The following is a 17,945-nucleotide window of genomic DNA, read 5'->3' as shown; positions in this document are numbered from 1 at the left end:
CTGAAGCTAATAGAAAAGAAACTGGGGAAGACCCTTGAGGACATCGGTACAGGGAGAAAGTTTCTGAACAGAACACCAATAGCATATGCTCTAAGATCAAGAATTGACAAATGGGACCTCATAAAATTACAAAGTTTCTGTAAGGCAAAGGACACCATCAAAAGGACAAATCGGCAACCAACAAATTGGGAAAAGATCTTCACCAATCCTACATCAGATAGAGGGCTAATATCCAATATATATAAAGAACTCAAGAAGTTAGACTCCAGAAAACCAAACAACCCTATTAAAAAATGGGGTACAGAGTTAAACAAAGAATTCTCACCTGAAGAATTTCGGATGGCGGAGAAACATCTTAAAAAATGCTCAACTTCATTAGTCATTAGGGAAATGCAAATCAAAACAACCCTGAGATTTCACCTTACACCAGTCAGAATGGCTAAGATTAAAAATTCAGGAGACAGCAGGTGTTGGCGAGGATGTGGAGAAAAGGAACACTCCTCCACTGCTGGTGGGGTTGCAAATTGGTACAACTACTCTGGAAATCAGTCTGGTGGTTCCTCTGAAAACTGGGCACCTCACTTCCAGAAGATCCTGCTATACCACTCCTGGGCATATACCCAGAGGATTCCCCACCATGTAATAAGGATACATGCTCTACTATGTTCATAGCGAGACAGGGTTTTTCTGTATAGCCCTGGCTGTCCTGGAATTCACTCTAGACCAGGCTGGTCTTGAACTCAGAAATCTGCCTGCCTCAGCCTCCCAGAGGGCTGGGATTACAGACATGCGTCGCCTGACTGCTGCTGTTTCTTCATATACAACCTCTCTCCTCTCTGAAAACTTGTTCTATTCATCCTTCCCTAGTAAGACAAAAGAGAACAGTTTCCTAACACTTGATGATTCCCAAAATGACTAGCTGCTTATTCATGAGATTCAAACTAGACCAGTTCCTTTTCTCATCTATGGAACATTCAAGAAGCAAACAGTCTTCCCAGAATACAAGTCATGGTATGCTGAGTATGGGGACAACTCACAGTCAAAGCTCCAGGAGCCACAGGTGATGCCAGACGCTTGTTAATTGACTGGAAAGTAGCAGCAGGGACACCAGCTATTGTGTTCACAATCACGTTTCCACTTACAGTCCCTAAAGAGGCGGACATGGGTGAGAAAGACTAGAGGAGAAAGACTGAGCTTTTTTTAAGCCCTGTGTACCCTCCTCACCTGTTGGGATGCTTGTTCCAGTGACTGATGTTTTAATGGTTCCTGCCTATTGAAAACAGAAATCTGGGTTAATTTCAGGTCAGACCTTCTGCTGCATATACTCTGCAAAATCAATTCTCATCAGCTAATGCAAATCCCAGAGCATATTCCTTTGTCTGTCTTCACTCTGCTCACCGCTTGGCTTGCTTCCCTTCCCATGCCTCTCAGCACACACTTCAGCCCTGAGTCCCGTCCCTCACAATGGCCACACGTAAGCCTCTGTACCAGTTGCTTTTATCCTTCTCACCAGGTGCCTTCCTGTCACTCAGTCCTCAACTTTCAAATGTGACTTCTTCAGTATCTTCCTACCAACCAATCACTGTCCAAAGTCTTCCTGTGATCATTACTATATTCTACATAGGAAGACACACTTCAATGGGCAGGAGATATTGCCTATGAACCTTACTTTGAAAGTTCCCACACCATATAGGGTAAAATGTATCATCTGAGTGAAGGGAGAATGTTGCTCAACTACATACAAAGAACCACCATAGCGTAATGTTCAGGATTCAAGGTCTGAGGAATGTCTCAGTTGGTAAAGTGCTTGCTTTGCAAGTATGAGAATCTGAGTTTAACTCCTCACCGATGTAAAAACCTCCAAGTAGTGGTATGTGTTTGTAATCTCTGTACTGGTGAAATGTAGACAAGTGGATCCCTGGGGTCCACTGGCCAGCCTACTTAGTCAAATCTGCAAGCTACAGGTGAAGGCCCATCCCAAAAATGAGAGTGGATGACTCCTGAGAGCACCACCCAAACCTTTGGCCTCTGTATGAAACAGCACTCCTATGTACTTGTACGTACCACACAAATACTTTTATGCCTGACTTTCATGCCTTTAGTGTCATCCCATTTTAGCACAAGGCCTATTCTTTTCAAATATGACTACACATGTGATGAACTATGTGATGAACACCACAGAAAATGAACGTAAACATTTATGTCAACACCTGTGTTGGCCATATTTCCTTTGTCTATTTGTGCACTTATAGCTTGAGAATGTGGGTGACCATGAGTGGCATCCCCAGGTGGTGGCCATGCATACACAGTGACTCAGAAGGTACCTCTCTGTCTATTTGCAGGGAGTGAGGGAACAACCTCATCTGTCTTGTTTTGTTTTCAAGACAGGGTTTCTCTGTGTAGCCCTGGCTGTCCTGGAACTCACCCTGTAGACCAGGCTAGCCTCAAACTCAGAAATCCACCTTTCTATGCCTCCTAAGTGCTGGGATTAAAGGTATATGCCACCACTGCCCGGCCATCTGTCTTATTTTACAGAACGCAGCTTCTTTCTTGTATGAGTTGTGGTCTTGTTTTACAGCTCCGGCTGTACTCACTCATGATTCTCTTGTTTTAAACTCCCTCAAGCCTGGATTAAAAGTATGTGTGACTACACCCAACTGAAGGACCCAGGTTCTCCTTAGCTCTGATCCTCATACCAAGAGTGGCTTCACCCTCCCAATCCATCAAGGATGGCAGTCAGCTGAAAATGCAGGCATCCCCTAGGATGCACCCTGAGTTCTCACAGAAGGAGGTGCACAGACTATGGGTTTAGAGGCTCTCACCAGCACAGCAGCACTGCCCACAGTTGTCATTGTGGGCTGCCCCTTTGACTGTGGCTGCACAGGCTGTGGCTGGGCCTGGACCTGGGGTTGAGGCTGGACAGCAGGCTGCCCTGTTGGTGTCTGACTGCTTGCTGCCTGTGGCTGGGGCACTGGTGGTGGTGGCTGCTGTGGAGGTGGCGGGGGTTGCTGCTGTTGTTGCTGCTGTGGTTGCGGCTGCTGCTGCGGCTGCTGAGGGGGTGGCTGTGTCACGGGTGGTTGCTGTGCCTTCTGCTGATCAGCCAAAGCCTAAAAGGACCAGGTGGGAAAGAAGCTGCTGAAGGAACTGAACCCAGTCCAGGGTGACAGCATTACAGCAGCAGAGTTCTGAGAGGACCCAGGTTTCAGGACACCATACCTTTTTCTCTTTTGCAATTCGCTCTGCACGGAGAGACGCAACTTGAATGGGAGGCAGTGGCTTGTCATAGTTGATCCCACTTAAGAGAAAAAAGCCAAAGTTAAAAAGCTCTATTATCAAAAAAAAAAAAAAAAAAAAAAAAAAAAAAAAAGCTCTATTATCTACAGCTTCAGTTACATATATTAGCCATGTTCAAAAACATTGCTTAAAATATTCTGCTGTTGTGGTGGTGTATGCCAGTAGGATTTGCTGAAGGAGACAGAGGCAGGAGGATCACCAGTTCGAGGTCAGCCTGGGCAACACATTTTGCCAGGTAGCAGTGGTGCACGCCTTTAATCCCAGAACTTGGGAAACAGAAGCAGGAGGATTTCTGAGTTGGAGGCCAGCCTGGTCTACAAAGCCAGTTCCAGAACTGCCGAGGGCACACAGAGAAACCCTGTCTTAAAAAAAAAAATTCCAGAAACAATTCATTAGGTTTTTTTGTTTTTTTAAATACTTAATTTTTTATTTTATTTATATGAGTACACTGTAACTGTCTTCTGACACACCAGAAGAGGCAGATCCCATTACAGATGGTTGTGAGTTGGAAATTGAATAAAGGACCTCTGGAAGAACAGTCAATACTCTTAACCACTAAGCCATCTCTCCAGCCCCTAGACTTAATTTTGTAAACTATGTATATGTGTTTGAGTTTATGCACACAGGTGCATAAGGAGGCCAGAAGATGGCACTGATTTCCTGGAGCTGGAGTAATAGGTGGGTATGAACCACATGACATGGGTGCTAAGAACCGAACTCTTATCTACTGAGCCAATCACCAGCCCTGTAATTAGTTTTAAACTATATATTGTCCTCGATACTTTAAAAATGTGCTTTATCACATTCATTCCAGCCCAGGGAAAACAGATGGTGGCAGTATACTCCTTTAATTCCAGCACTTAGAAGGCAGAAGCAGGCAGATCTCTAAGTTCGAGGACAACCTGTCCACAAAGTTCCAGGATAGCCAGGGCTACACAGAGAACTCTAGTCTCTAAAAATAAATAAAATAAAGCAAACCAACCAAACAAAAAACCACCAGCAAACCAAAAGACATAAACAGAAACCCAAAATAAACCAACCCCCACCCACAAACAAGCAAACAAAACCCAACTGGACTTAATATTGTCCAAAAAGAGAATTATGGGAATGTATATAGGTCAAAAAGAAGTCATACAATGCTTAAGTGAAAAGTGAAAAGTGAAAAGTTTTTACTTAAGAAAAAACAGTACACAGCACATGGTGGCTCACACCTGCCTGTACAGGATTCTCACCACTCTGGAGGCAGAGGCAGGAGGATTACAAGTTCAAGGCCACTTTGTACTAAAGCCTTGTCTTAAAAAGAAAACATACAAACCCCCCTCCCCCAGCATACATGAGATTCAGTACTTTCTGCAATTTCAGGAATCTACTATCAGGCAGTACTCCATGAACTCTGTGGGTCTGCCCCAGACACACCTCCAAAAGTCCTTCACAGCCTATCAAAGAACCTAGAGCCTGTCCAAAGTTATCCCAAAACACTGGACAAATGCCATCCCACCTTCTATTCCCACTAAATAGACAACACTCCTACCAATACCCCAGAGCAGATGTTGTAAGGTTTTCACCCAGCTAAATTACATGATGGGCCAAGATGACCTCACTAATGCTCACATCTAGCTAGATGAGTGCCCTGCTCAGCCCATGAAAGTCTCACAGCCCCTGCCTGCAGCGCACTGTTTCTTGCCTATACTGCTCTGGTAACTCTGAGTCTCTTTTGTCTTCAGCTTCCTCTCCAGGCCTAGCTCACAACCCACCTTCCTAGGAGGTGACTAAACACTTGAAACTATGCTTCCCAAATCCTAAGCATCCTCCTTTATGTCCTATCCTCTACACAGAATACTGCTACTGGTGAAGAGCCTCTCTTCCCTTTTTTATGCTACATACACCTCTAGGAATGAGTCATATAGGGCATCTCTGAAGGTAATCTCTATCGGAAAGAAATACAGCAGGCCTGGGCTTTAAGTTTCCACATGGTGGTCCAGCACTGGGAGATGAAACACTGAGAGATGAACAGCCCAGGTCACACAGGGCACTGCTAAAGGAAGCCCAGTACTACTACTGGGCTCTCAGCAAATGTGCCAATGAGTTGACTCTTTGGCAATGACCACTCCCACAGCTATGTGACAAGAAGACACACAGGATTTAACAAGAAAGCAGGTGTGGACACAAAATGACTAGTGTGCACACATGTAGTGTTGAAGACAAACAGGTGGCTGTTTCACCCAAGCAGATCTCCTTCCTAATAGTTATCCAAGAGAACATATAAAAGCACAGCTTGTATCCAGGCCGCAGCTCAGCTCCAAAGAGAGTTTTATCTTGCCATTTCACTATCCACCTACTGACTATTTTCTTTTTCCTTTATTGAATAATTAAGTACATTCATCTTAATATCCTTTTATGGTACAACCAAGAAAAGTTGTACCTGCAGCGCAGGGGAACCTGGTAAGAAATTTCCTTGCAATCACCCTCTTTGCCTTGGAACACATTAGCTATACCTGAGAACAAAACCCTGCCACAAAGCAAGAGGGGATGATGACTCCTTATGCGTGCAGGATATGTCTGTCTGTCTGGCAGGGGCTACCCCAGACAAACTCTGATCAAGGGCAAAAGACCTTGCGTTTTCTCAAGCACAGGGTCTATACCAACATGGCTAAAGCTTAGATCATGCCATCTTATACTAGAGTTCAGCATTCTACTAAAGTAACTAGTCAAACTCATTTCAAAGGCAAAAAATGTGTCAAAATCATAGAAGTACCTTTCTGCCAGCACAGAGGCATGTTTGGGGTTCTTCTGAAAGGGATTCATGCCAAGCCTACAACAGAGAAACAAGAAAACAATTATGGAACAAGAGCAATCAATCAGAAGCGAGTCTCAGTCAGCAGCCTCTAAGCTGGCACAATCTCAGTAACACAGTGAGAGCCCAAGGAACATACAGAGGCTTGATTGGGGGGCTTCTCTTGCCAGCTGTCATTTTCATCAGCTCAAAGTGGCTTGTGTACAACTGGGTGTGAGTGGCGTTCTCATCCTGAGCATAAATCTGGCTTGTGCGGAGCGGACGGTTGTTCTTACTCTGAAACAAAATTGATAGGAGCTCATCAAGTTTAGACCATCAGCCTAACACACAACTACTCTGGAAACAGCATTTGCTGAATCAGACGCCTGTGTCTAAGCTCCAAGGGCTGCACCCAAGTCCCATTCCCTTCCTTCCTTTCTGGGAAAACCTAATACAACAGTATCAACAATGAGTGATCACCATTTGCTGGTACCTGGCAATCTTTTCCAGTCCTTAGGAACCTTTGCTCAACTGAGCCTCCCTCTTCACTATGGATAGAAATATTGTACAAAATATTCAGGGTCATACCCTGGAGTTAACACAAGGCAGGTGACAGGGTAGGGCTGGCTGCTAGTCTTCAACTGTTGAGTCTAATACCCATGGTCAGTGAAGGGCAGTGGTAATCTGACACAGATACCTTCTACCCATAGTAAACAGTAGGGTAACAGGGATGTGTCTAAGATTCCTTGAAGGCTGTGACATCATTTGTACCTCATGATCTTTCCTGCTTATAATGCAGATAAACAAAAGGACATTCAACAGTTGTCCACTAGCTACCCAGATACCCAAACACTTCCCCTTAGATACAAAGTCCAGAGATAAGTCTGTGCAAGGTCAGAGACAAGCGTGTACAACCTCACCTGGCCCAGGACTCTCTCTGACTCTCAGTATCTCTGAACCCTGACTAACCCCATTATTGAAGTCAGTTATACCTAGTATAATTGTGATATACTTAGGCAAATAAACACATGCACACGTCTGTTGCTGGAGGAATGCCTTAAGTTCAGAGAGAATGCCAAGGAAAGTCAGAACTAAAAAACCAATGTGCATGGTTACGTGGATCAGCTTGTCACTGTCCCCTATATAAGCATTCTCCAGTTTAAACAACAACAACAACATTAAACAAAGGGAAGCAGGCAGAGGGGAAAGGAAGAGCCAGTGAGTCACACCCACCACCAGAGCGAAGGCAAGACTAGGCCAAAGGCAGGAAGGACATGTGTTCAGCAACAAAGCCCTGACTGGTTCTAGCCATGAACTCCAGGGCTATATATACACACATGTATGTTATGCTTACTGGCATCTAGCCACCATGTTACCAGCCTTAACAGGGTGTGAACAACAGGGAGGCTTCTTAATGTCCCTGAGGGTCTCTGTGAATCACTGTGTGGTTCCTTCAGGTGAAGAAGCAAAGCCTCTATTGTTTAGGAATAAAAGGCACTTGAGAAAAGCCTAAGTGCTGTATTTTCTGATCCTACAGTCCAGGCTCAGCCTGAATCTCACTGTGCTCTTTTGCACAGGCACTTACAGAAAGCTTTCCATCTCATTCAGACACCTCCTCGTACCTTATAAATATTTTGTGCCTTTTTCTTTGGATTAGCTTCACAAATCAGCTATAAGAGAAGAAAATATTTTAGCTTTATTTTTTTCAATTATTAAGGTAATGGCTGCTATTAGTATAAATGCTTCCAGAACATAAAAGAGTGAATGTGAGATTTCAGCAAGTTTTACGGTAGAGGAATCACAGAATGGTATCATGAGGAAGGCTTGCTTTTTTATTAAAAAAAGCAAACAAATGTTTTGTTCTGAGACGAGTGTTTTAGAGATGACAAGAGATGGTTCAAAAGAGTGGTCACAGAAGTGAGGTGAGTGTGGCACCCTCAATCCAAGGACACATATGGCTCTTAACACCAAGGTCATTTTCACAAATTGTACCAAAGCAAGGACTAGATGCCTGTCTTGCCAACATTGCTGTTGTTCCTAAGCTAATGGACATACTGAGGTGGTCAGAAAGACAGTGTTCTTGGCACACCTGCCTTGGCAAAAGGACTGAACATTTGCAAAAGCTGGTGTGACATGTGCAGAAAAACTTAGGGTTAAGTGGCAAAAAAGAAAGGAAGGAAGGAAGAAAGGAAGGAAGGAAGGAAGGAAGGAAGGAAGGAAGGAAGGAAGGAAGGAAGGAAGGAAGGAAAGAAAGAAAGAAAGAAAGAAAGAAAGAAAGAAAGAAAGAAAGAAAGAAAGAAAGAAAGAAAGAAAGAAAGAAAGAAGAAAAAGAGGGAGCTATGTAAAGAAAGGAAAGCCAAATGGAGAAACAGAAATAGACAAGCTTAGAGCAGGAAGGAAAGCCCAGTAGAGGCCTGCATGTCCCTGAGCAGCAGCACTGACTCATTTTCGTCCAGGATGTAAACCATAGCATGTTTCTTAAAATGAAAGACACAATGGTTTGGCCATATTTTCAGTCAATAAATACTTGTAATGCTCAGAATTATCCTGGAAAGAGACTGTGCTTGCCAAACCACTGACTGTGCTTGCAGCTCAGAAAGTATGAGCAGACTCTTCTTTAAATGAACTGGTTACCAAATAAAAAGGAGAGTTCTAGCTGGGCGCTGGTGGCACACGCCTGTAATCCCAGCACTCTGGGAGGCAGAGGCAAATTTCTGAATTTGAGGCCAGCCTGGTCTACAGAGTGAGTTCCAGGACAGCCAGGGCTATACAGAGAAACCCTGTCTCGAAAAAAACAAATCCAAACAAACAAACAAACAAACAAACAAAAAAAGGAGAGTTCTTCCCTCCCTCATCCAAAGCTTAATAACAAAAACTAGTTTTCTACACTGCAGTTAACAGCACAGATGCTGGCACCTGGTTCATATGTTGCTAACACCAACCCTCCATGAATGTTCATGTATGCCATGTACTATGTACATGTGGGGCTCACTGGTCAAGAAGGCTGACCAGGATGGCTACACTGCCCAGCAATGCACAGCAAGACCTAGTCAATGCAGAGGCCAGATCTTCCCAGGAAGACCAAGGAGCCCAAGCTCACCTTCCCCTCCTCTCTGGGAATGATGACATTCTCATAACGATTCCGGCACTGCTTGGAAGAACGGTAGATTCGACTACAGGAGTTGACAACATCACTGACAAGGTCCCAATTAGGAGTGTGAGCAGGTGACACAATGGTGAGGTTCAGGGGCAGCTCAAGCAACTGCTTTACAGCCTGGAGGTTGAGGTTTCAGAGCACATAGGTCAACACATTTCAAATGCATTGGTGATGTCTTTCCATGTGTCAAAGGTACCCCACACAGCACTATGAACTGTCAATGTGGGGGAGCAAATAAACCATAGGAATGCTCAACTCAAAGATAACACGGCCACTCACCTGCAGCAAGGCCCAGTCCTCGCCAATGAGCCAGTCAGGGCTGTCTTGGGCAGGCTCCCCTGAGGACTTGACATAGGTGGGCAGAGGCTTGGCAAAGGGCGTCTGCTGCTTCAGCAGTAGGTTCTTCTTCTGCTCTTTGCCTTCACGCCGGATTTTCAACATGCCAGGTGTTGCCCGGTCAAACAAGGACCGTGGTGGGACAACTGCCTCGCCATGCCGCTGCTTCTTCTTCCGGCCTGCAGCTGAACAGAAGCAGAGTTCAGCAATATAGGATACTGAGAGATTCCCCCATCAGTGAGATGAAGAAAAGGGAAAAAGGCACACAGAAGCATGTAGACCAAATAACTATGGAAACAACTGATAAAGGCAAAAAGGTTTCTTGAATTTACTATTTATCTGTTTTGGGTTTTCAAAACAGTCTTACTACTCAGCACGGGCTGGCCATGAACTCTTACGATCCTTCCACCTCAGCATCCCAAGGGCTGTGAATGCAGATGCATGCCACAGCAACCCCCTCCCAGGGGGTTCCTAGTGCTAACAACTGTAACTATCAAGTCTCTTCCCTAAAAAAGGAGAAACCCTGGAACATGGTACAAAAGACAACAGCTGGGTCCCTCCTCCCATTCCAGGAGAGGGAGGAAGAGCCACAGTGACTTAGCCTCTCATCAGCACCGCAATTCCTGGGGGTAGAAGTCAATAAGATGCACACCTGAGGGGTCTGTTTTGTGCCGCTTGCGCTCCTTCCTCACATAAACAGGAGGCAGCTTAGCTTCTGGGATGGGTGTGGTCTCATACATGAGACACATAACTGAGTCAATGTAGATATCATTGTCATCCTGAGGAGGGGTAGGTGGTGTCCAGAGCTGTATAGAGAAAGCAGGTTCCATAAGCTGCCATGCTGTGGGAAAGGTTGGCCCTTGATCAGGCACCCAGGGAGAGGGATCACATACCGGCATGACTTCTGTTTGTCCATCGGCATCTTCATAGACATATTCCTATGGAACAAAAACAGGTTTGAGACACAACAAAGGCTTTGCTTCATGCAAAATGTCAGGAATCAATATTCAATCATGACTGTGGATTTAAAACTGTGTTTTATTTAAATCCCAGAAGTCCCATCCCATCCATTAAGTCAGTTTATCATAACAGTGAAGACCTCAAAGTGTTAATTATCACCAGCAGTGGCACACGCCTTTGATCCTAGCACTTGGGAAGCAGAGGCCAACAGATCTCTGCAAGTTTGAGGCCAACTTGGTCTATAGAGTCAGATTCAGGACAGCAAGGGCTACACAGAGAAACCCTGCCTTGAAAAACCAAAACAGTGTCAATTATCAGGAGTATGCTTTCAGAACAGCAGTTAGGTGAGGAAAGGAGCTGAGTGTTCTCCTCAGAAGTAGAGGCTAGTTTACCATACTATAGGCATCCTCCCGAGTGTAGGTGAGAAGCTCTGCCTCCTCCTGTTCCAGCTGCATCCGGGCCTCCCTTTCCTGCAGGGATCTAGCATTGCGGGTTTCCCAGTCCTTCATTGATGCCATCAACAAATCCTGCCAGAAAAAAGCATAGGAAAAAGAACTTCTGAGATCAGAGCAGGAAGGTTTTTTCTGATCTCTTCCTAGTGGTCAACTCACCTAGCCACTGTGCACACAAATGGTGGCGCTCTATCTCCCCAAAGGGATGTCTCAGTTTGTACTGCTACACATGCTTAGCCCCTCAATGTATAACCCTCAATCAGCCCCAAGCTACTTCCAAACAAGTGCAATGACATCAAGGTAAAAAGCAAGCAACCCAGCTACCTGCACAGGGCTTCCAAGATAGCAGTCTCAGTGAGGCCTGCACTGCTAGGATTTGGATGTCCCTTGATTTCATAAACTCATAGTCACTTCAAATCAAATTCTGCACTGAAAATTTCTGCTTTTACTATGTCACGCTAAGCAAAACTTGTTTTTCTTACCTCACTGCTTCTCTCTTTTTCTTGTTCAGTGGTCATATGGAACAATTCCAAATAATTCAATGCATATTTTTCAATTGGTGTAAGCTATTTCAAAAATAAATTTTTGAACTGGGTTAGTAGCAACTTAATAAAGATCAATAAAATTCCTCATAAAAATTTTCACCAACATTTAATTTTAAAAGTAATTGTTCTTGGCCAAAACAAATAAAATATATTTCACAAAGGGTTTAAATGTTAAAAATCTTAGCTCTAAAGAAAAAAAAAATCTCCAAACCTGTTCCATAAAGTCAGCCAGCTCCTCCAGCTGTGATGGTTCCTCGTCGTATCTAGAGCCGTCTGAGTCTGAGGACACAGCTACAGTGCTGGATCCAGGCCCAGCCTCCTCTATGGACCTCTGCGCATCTTCCTCCAGACACTCAATGCTCTTGAGGGCCTACAGGGAGTCTGCACTTAGACTTGAAGGTGGACTTATGAAATGAAGGTGTATGTACTGTAACAAGCAGCAAGCCTCCAGAGGTAGTTCCCTTTTTTTTTAAGAATCTAACACATAGGCTGGATGATAGGCATTCCAATGATAGACATGTAGATGGATCTAAAACTTCTAGACCTTATAAAATTACTATCAAACTAAACAAGGAAGTCACATGGAAGAACAAAAGACTGGCATGGGTTAAGGATGGTAAAATGCCAAAATAAATAGGAAAATGAGGCCACCAAAAATTACAGGCTCTAAGAACAAGAAGGTGCTGTGTGGTTTCATTTCATTTCATTTCATTTCATTTCATTTCATTTCATTTCATTTCATTTCATTTCATTTCACACCTAGTATATATGGCACTAACCACAGCTGTTGACACAGGGAAAACAAAACTGTTCACATCCAAATACAAAAAAAAAAACCCAGAAAGAAGTGTTCAGAAAACTATAGCTGAGGTGTGTACATTAAAAAAATGTCACTGTTCACCTCCTAAGCACTCAGTAGCACACATCTAATAATGGCTGGGGCGGTAAAAAGAGCCCCATGTGAGACATGTGAGACAATATAACCATGGCAAAAACAACAACAAAACCTCATGCAACCAGTTTTCAAAGTATTTGGCAAAACCTACAGCTGAAAGGATGATCATACTACACAAGACTCACAAAAATCATTTCCAGAAGACAACAGAGGAGGACACCATGGTAACCTGAATAATCTTTAAAGCTGAATACAGAAAGCCCTGATGATGATGATGACAGGTCTAGGAATCTCTGTTCAGTAAGATAAAGAATAATGGCATGGGTACCCTGAGCCCATAATACAAAGAGTCCAAAAAGACAGTAAGAAAAAGAGAAAGGAGAAAACAGTAAGATGGTTCAGCAGGTAAAGGTTCCTGGAGAGATGGTGCACTTGGTTTTTCAGAGGACTTGAATTCAGTTCCCAGCACCTTGGATGGTTCACAACAACCTGTAATTGCAGCCCTAAGAAAACTGACTTTTCTGGTCTCTGCAGTCAGTCACACTTGTGCATCCATACGCACACACAAATTACAAAATAAAATACATCCTTAAAAAAAAGTCTCCAAAATTCAAACACTTGACCAAGCAATTAAAAAAAGTTAACCGGGAGCTGGATGACTCACTAGTTATCCAGCTGGGATAAGGCTCACTAGTGGGCTTACATGAAGTCTAGGGTTTCATCGCCAGCTTTGGGGCAAGGGGTGAAGCCAGTCAAGTGGCCATCAAATTCATAGATTCACTATTCAACAGCAAGATGCAAAATAAATCTACCATAGGAGACCATAGCTTAAGAGAAAGACCATCCAACTGAAGCCCCGGGCAGTCCACAGCAGCTGCAGCACTCAGATGCCACTGAGGCATGCCGCTTAGCTCTATCTACTGGTTGTATATGCAGGATATGCAGCCAGAGACTGTGCTTCAAGGCTCACATTTAGTAGGAACACATGTACACGCTCTCACAAGACACTACAAAGTCATCCATACACAGGTCTGATGAGCAGTGTAGCAAGTTCATAAATATTATTATCCAGAATGGGGGCAGATACACAACTGCCACATGAAACAAAGCAGACCCAAAGCACAGAACTCCATTCACAACCAGCTCAAGGTGGACAACTGTAAAAGGATACCACAAGAATAATCACTTCTGGAAAGGAGTGGCTCAAGAAAGGATGGACTTTCTAAATAGTTCAGTTTTAGAATCAGAAATTAGCTGACCATCATCACTGTTGGTAAATCTGATAGCATGGAGCATAAGCCAGTAACAAACCAGGGTATTGCTGTACACCATCATTCATGGCTTTTGCAGAAGAGCAACAACAAGCCAATCATCTCCTAGATAAACAGCAGAATCAGAGGTGGGGCAGCTTCCATGGGGAAGACATTCAAAGTAAGGCCACTGGGGTAAAATAAAATGGGCCTTGATCAAGCCAGAAACAGGAGAAAGAGGATATAAGTAGTCCTGATAGGTATCTGCTACATGCCTATAAAGATGACCACTGCACAGGACCCATATGTGCAACTCCAAACCTACCAGTGCCTGCACTGAAACAGTAATATCCCTTACATGCATCTAGAATATTATAACCCAATAAGGAACCAACATGAGATACCAAATACAGACATTCTGGGGCCTCATCTAAGTCTTCAAAGTCAGCTGTGTATTTTATAGGGAGAGTGCTTGGGGGCCAGATGGGATGCATGGTTCTTTGAGTCAATACTAGAAATCGAATATGGCTCAGAAAGTCCTAATGGGAAGAAGACAATGGCTAGCATTTTCTCCTCCATTCCCTTGATACTTTACAGTTGGGGCAGAGCAGAAAGAAAGGCAGGAAGGCTTCAGGATCAACAGAGGGGAGAATCAAGAAAGAGTAAAGGTTGAGCACCCTGAAGCCAGGTGAGTAAAAGCACACACTGTCACAATTCATTGTCAAACAAGTCTTAGGGAAGACCAGGTTTCCTCTCACCTCTATGAAAGGTCTTGCAATCTTGGGTGCAATGGTTTCACTGACAGATGGTTCCTGAGAAAGCACCACAAATTCTTCAGCTTTCACAGGAAAGCCAGCATCATCCATAGGTGAGTAGACTTCAAACAGCTCCTGGATAGTTCGCTAAACACAAATAATAAGCACAGTAACTCCCTGGAACAGACACAATCCTGAATCTGACTTAAGCCTTGGGCAGAATAAAAACCCACCCTCGAATCATCCCTCATTAGTTAAAAATAAATAAATCCCACATTAAAAAAAAAAAAAAGATTCCGTTCACTGTGGCATTCCTCAGTGTGAGGGAAGTTGGGAAGTGAGACAGAGTCTCCCTATGTAATCATATGCAGTTACTGAGGATTCCTAACATATGAAAGCTACCTGAGTTAAGAATGCCATGGAGTAGTCATTTCCCTGAGCAGCTACTTCCCGGATCAAATCTTTAGTTCCATTTTTTAACAATTTCTCTTCAATAGAATTGCCACTAACAAGCCTATAAAAAAAAAAAAGAAAGAAAAGAAAAAATATGTATACATATACAGGTGAAATAACAGTTACATCACCTGGAAACACAAGCCAATACCAGGCCAGAGAAGCAGCATCTGCCTAAGCCACTGTCATTCCCTCTTCAATCTTTGCTCTCCTGCACTCTGGAGTCTGTAGAAGTGCATCCCTCTGCCTGCCACTGTTTCTCCCACCACATTTAACCTAGACCTTTCTCAACTGGTTTTGTACTCATCCCTACTGACTGTCCTTCCAGACCACAACAGACAGAGTTGACTTCTTTCCTAACTTGCCTTGAGAGAGACTTTCAAGAGGTGTCCCGTTCTGACCTGTCCCCTGCAAGATGCTAGTCCCCCAAAAGGTCTCAGAGTACTACCCTAAGCAGGGCTTATCATCCAGTCTATTGTTTTCCTACAACATTCACTGTTTTGTTTTAAAATATACTTTAAAATATTTTTATGTATATGGATGTTTTGCCTGCATGCATGTGTGTGTACCATTTGCATGCCCCATGCCCATGAAGCCTGTGGATGGCTCTTGATTTCCTAAGACTGGAGTTACAGAGTTACTGGTGAGCCGCTTTGAGGTTGGTAGGAATTGAACTTGCTTCTTCTGTAAGAGCAGCCATCTTTCCAGCCCTGATTACTTGCTTTAAGGATGTTAAATGCTAAAAATGAAGACAGCTTAAGTTAAACCATCTTAACAAAAATTTTCATAGGGATGAAGAAAAACTAATGAGAATTTTCCAGGAGAAAAAAAATTCTAAATAGGGAACATATTAAAAAGTGAGCAATCAAGGTGCAGTCCTATTTCTTCTCAAGTTAACACAGGTCCAGAAGACACAGGCAGTTCCCTTTCGTTTAAGCTTAGGAGTAGGAAAAAGAGCCGATTCTAGCCTGTGAGACAACACTAAAACAGTATGCATTTTTGTCCACCTCTGGGTTATAAGCACATCAACACTCTGTAGCATAGAGCAAGATGGCACCACCTTACATTCATGTAATAAGAGCACACACATGCAGTATGTTGGGTTTTGTTAAGACAGGATATCACAATGTAGCCCAGACTAGCTTCAAGCTCATCATCTTCCTGTCTAAGCCTCTAGAATGCAAGGATTTTAGCACATGCCATGTCCAGCATGAGTAACATTTTTTTTTCTTAAAAAATAATATTGAGACTAAGATCGATCGATCAAGAGATAAGCACATAGGCATGCATGTGACACAACTCACATGTAGAAGTCTGAGAACAACTTTTCTCACAACTTGTTACCAGTATTATAATATATAGTTATAGTAATAGAAGGACAGATGGATGGAGAGTTACAGTGATAACTCTCCTTCTACCATGTAGGTCCTGGAGATTAAACTCAGGTAAATTAAAGGCAAATATTTTAATTAGTTAAGCTATCACATGTGCCCTGTGGGTGAATTTTTAAGACATATTGTACAATGTAGTCCTCCAGGCAAAATAGTAGCCATCTTCATCAGATCTGGCTGTGTTGGCTTGCAAGAGACCATTATGAGTGGCCCTTTTGATTACTGATGTTCTCTGAGAAAGATGAGCTGGGGAAGTCATGGACCCTCATTTTTGTATGCAATTCTATACTAGCATGTAAAGAGACTAGAGTAAGAAGGCTCAGGAAGGTGGGCAGAAGAGATTCCATCTATGTAGTTATGTATAAGTTACCATCCATTCTAGGGTGTAGCTGCAGTTTTAAGGTTACCCATATCCCTGTAAGAAACCATTCATGCCCAATAAACTATCTGCAATGTTTCCAATGCTAGGCTTTGGTGGCATCAAACTTTGGCTTGTCTTTGGGGCCTTGTTTATAAGGATGCTTTGAGAAGGAATTCTTGCAATATATATTTTCACCACTGCTTGCCTTTCCAACCCCTTCTCCTAGGCAGCCAATGCAAAGACTATTAGGAAATGCTATCACCCTGGGTTGGCCTTTGATGCATGTGGCCTTTGCTAAGCAGCATAAGGAAGCTCCCTATGAGCATGCTTTCCTTTTGTTTGCTCAGTAGGTAGGTGTATGGCTGCATCCTAATGGCTTTTCCCTATTCCTGCTGCAACAAACAACACTACTCGGAGGCAAATGCTTCAGCATGGCTATGGCAAGTAAAGGGCACAGCACTTTAATTTCAACAAGTCTTCTCATGCTGCTTTCAGAAGGGCTGAGGCAATTCCTGAGTCTTACAGACATGGTGGCTTCCTTGACTAGACTCAGTTTCACTTTGATATTCTTCCTGTCTGCAGCCCCAAACAGATTATTTCATGTTCAGCCTAAGTATCATTATGCCCTACAGTGAGCTGGATCTTTGTGCTGTGACACTTGAAATTGACTATTCAAATTCCTAGGTCTTCTGTATCCCACTTTTAAATCAGAGCACCTTATTTCTCAGCTTATGAGACTGATCTGACCTTTGCATGAAGAATGGCAAGGTGCTCCTCCAATCCATCATTTCCCTATTTGTTTATTATATTCTTCAACACTCAACCTGAAGCCTACATCTGTTGCCTTGTCTAGACTGTGTTGTGCTCATAGGCAGGAAACAGTGACCCAGTCCAATTCTCTCAGAGACTGCATATTTGCACACGAGACTAGTATTAACATAACAAATAACACTCAGAAATTTAGAAGTGGACCATGGGGCCCTTCTATCTTCCCAATTAGCTGTGAGAGGCCACCAGTTACAATTTATATGCTTGAAGATAATGAGACATATCCAATGTCTTTCAACAGATACTTTGTATTTTATAGTACTTCAAACAAGCCAAATATAAGCTGTACTCTTCAGTTACTATAAAAGATGTACAACATGTACACACTGAACACCAAAAAGCCAACACACAACTAACCTAACACACAACTGATTACATATTCATGTAAATGTCAAGTCCAAAGGCCAGACTAAACAGCAGCACTAGAAACATGTCTAAAAGGAAAATAAACCTCAGTTATGTAGAAACTTCTAAAATTCAAATGCAGCATAGTAC

At 43.3% G+C, this 17,945-nt stretch overlaps 1 protein-coding gene across 12 annotated transcripts in view; it reads right to left on the bottom strand.

The window, feature by feature from the left end:
• Ep400 (E1A binding protein p400) overlaps positions 1-17,945 on the bottom strand; it is a 111,035-nt gene that overhangs the window by 10,635 nt on the left and 82,455 nt on the right. For 8 of the 12 annotated variants that reach the window (XR_007974987.1, XM_052167662.1, XM_052167654.1 and 5 more), the window contains 16 exons: positions 14,820-14,931; positions 14,421-14,564; positions 11,729-11,887; positions 11,455-11,538; positions 10,913-11,047; positions 10,454-10,498; positions 10,213-10,366; positions 9,504-9,745; positions 9,168-9,341; positions 7,690-7,737; positions 6,228-6,364; positions 6,050-6,106; positions 3,217-3,295; positions 2,823-3,107; positions 1,225-1,270; positions 1,038-1,147 (listed from right to left, as the gene is read on the bottom strand). Coding sequence is in view for 11 of the 12 variants with exons in the window: in XM_052167662.1 (XP_052023622.1) it covers positions 1,038-1,147; positions 1,225-1,270; positions 2,823-3,107; positions 3,217-3,295; positions 6,050-6,106; positions 6,228-6,364; positions 7,690-7,737; positions 9,168-9,341; positions 9,504-9,745; positions 10,213-10,366; positions 10,454-10,498; positions 10,913-11,047; positions 11,455-11,538; positions 11,729-11,887; positions 14,421-14,564; positions 14,820-14,931 (2,011 nt within the window). In the remaining variant the exon portion in view is untranslated. The remainder of the gene's footprint in view (positions 1-1,037; positions 1,148-1,224; positions 1,271-2,822; positions 3,108-3,216; positions 3,296-6,049; positions 6,107-6,227; positions 6,365-7,689; positions 7,738-9,167; positions 9,342-9,503; positions 9,746-10,212; positions 10,367-10,453; positions 10,499-10,912; positions 11,048-11,454; positions 11,539-11,728; positions 11,888-14,420; positions 14,565-14,819; positions 14,932-17,945) is intronic. The other 4 variants (XM_052167656.1, XM_052167663.1, XM_052167660.1 and 1 more) reach the window with 1 other exon arrangement.

This window comes from Apodemus sylvaticus, chromosome 22, assembly GCF_947179515.1.
Source record: "Apodemus sylvaticus chromosome 22, mApoSyl1.1, whole genome shotgun sequence".
In the NCBI taxonomy this organism is placed as follows: Eukaryota; Metazoa; Chordata; class Mammalia; order Rodentia; family Muridae; genus Apodemus; species Apodemus sylvaticus.
This window is presented reverse-complemented; position numbering and strand designations above follow the sequence as displayed.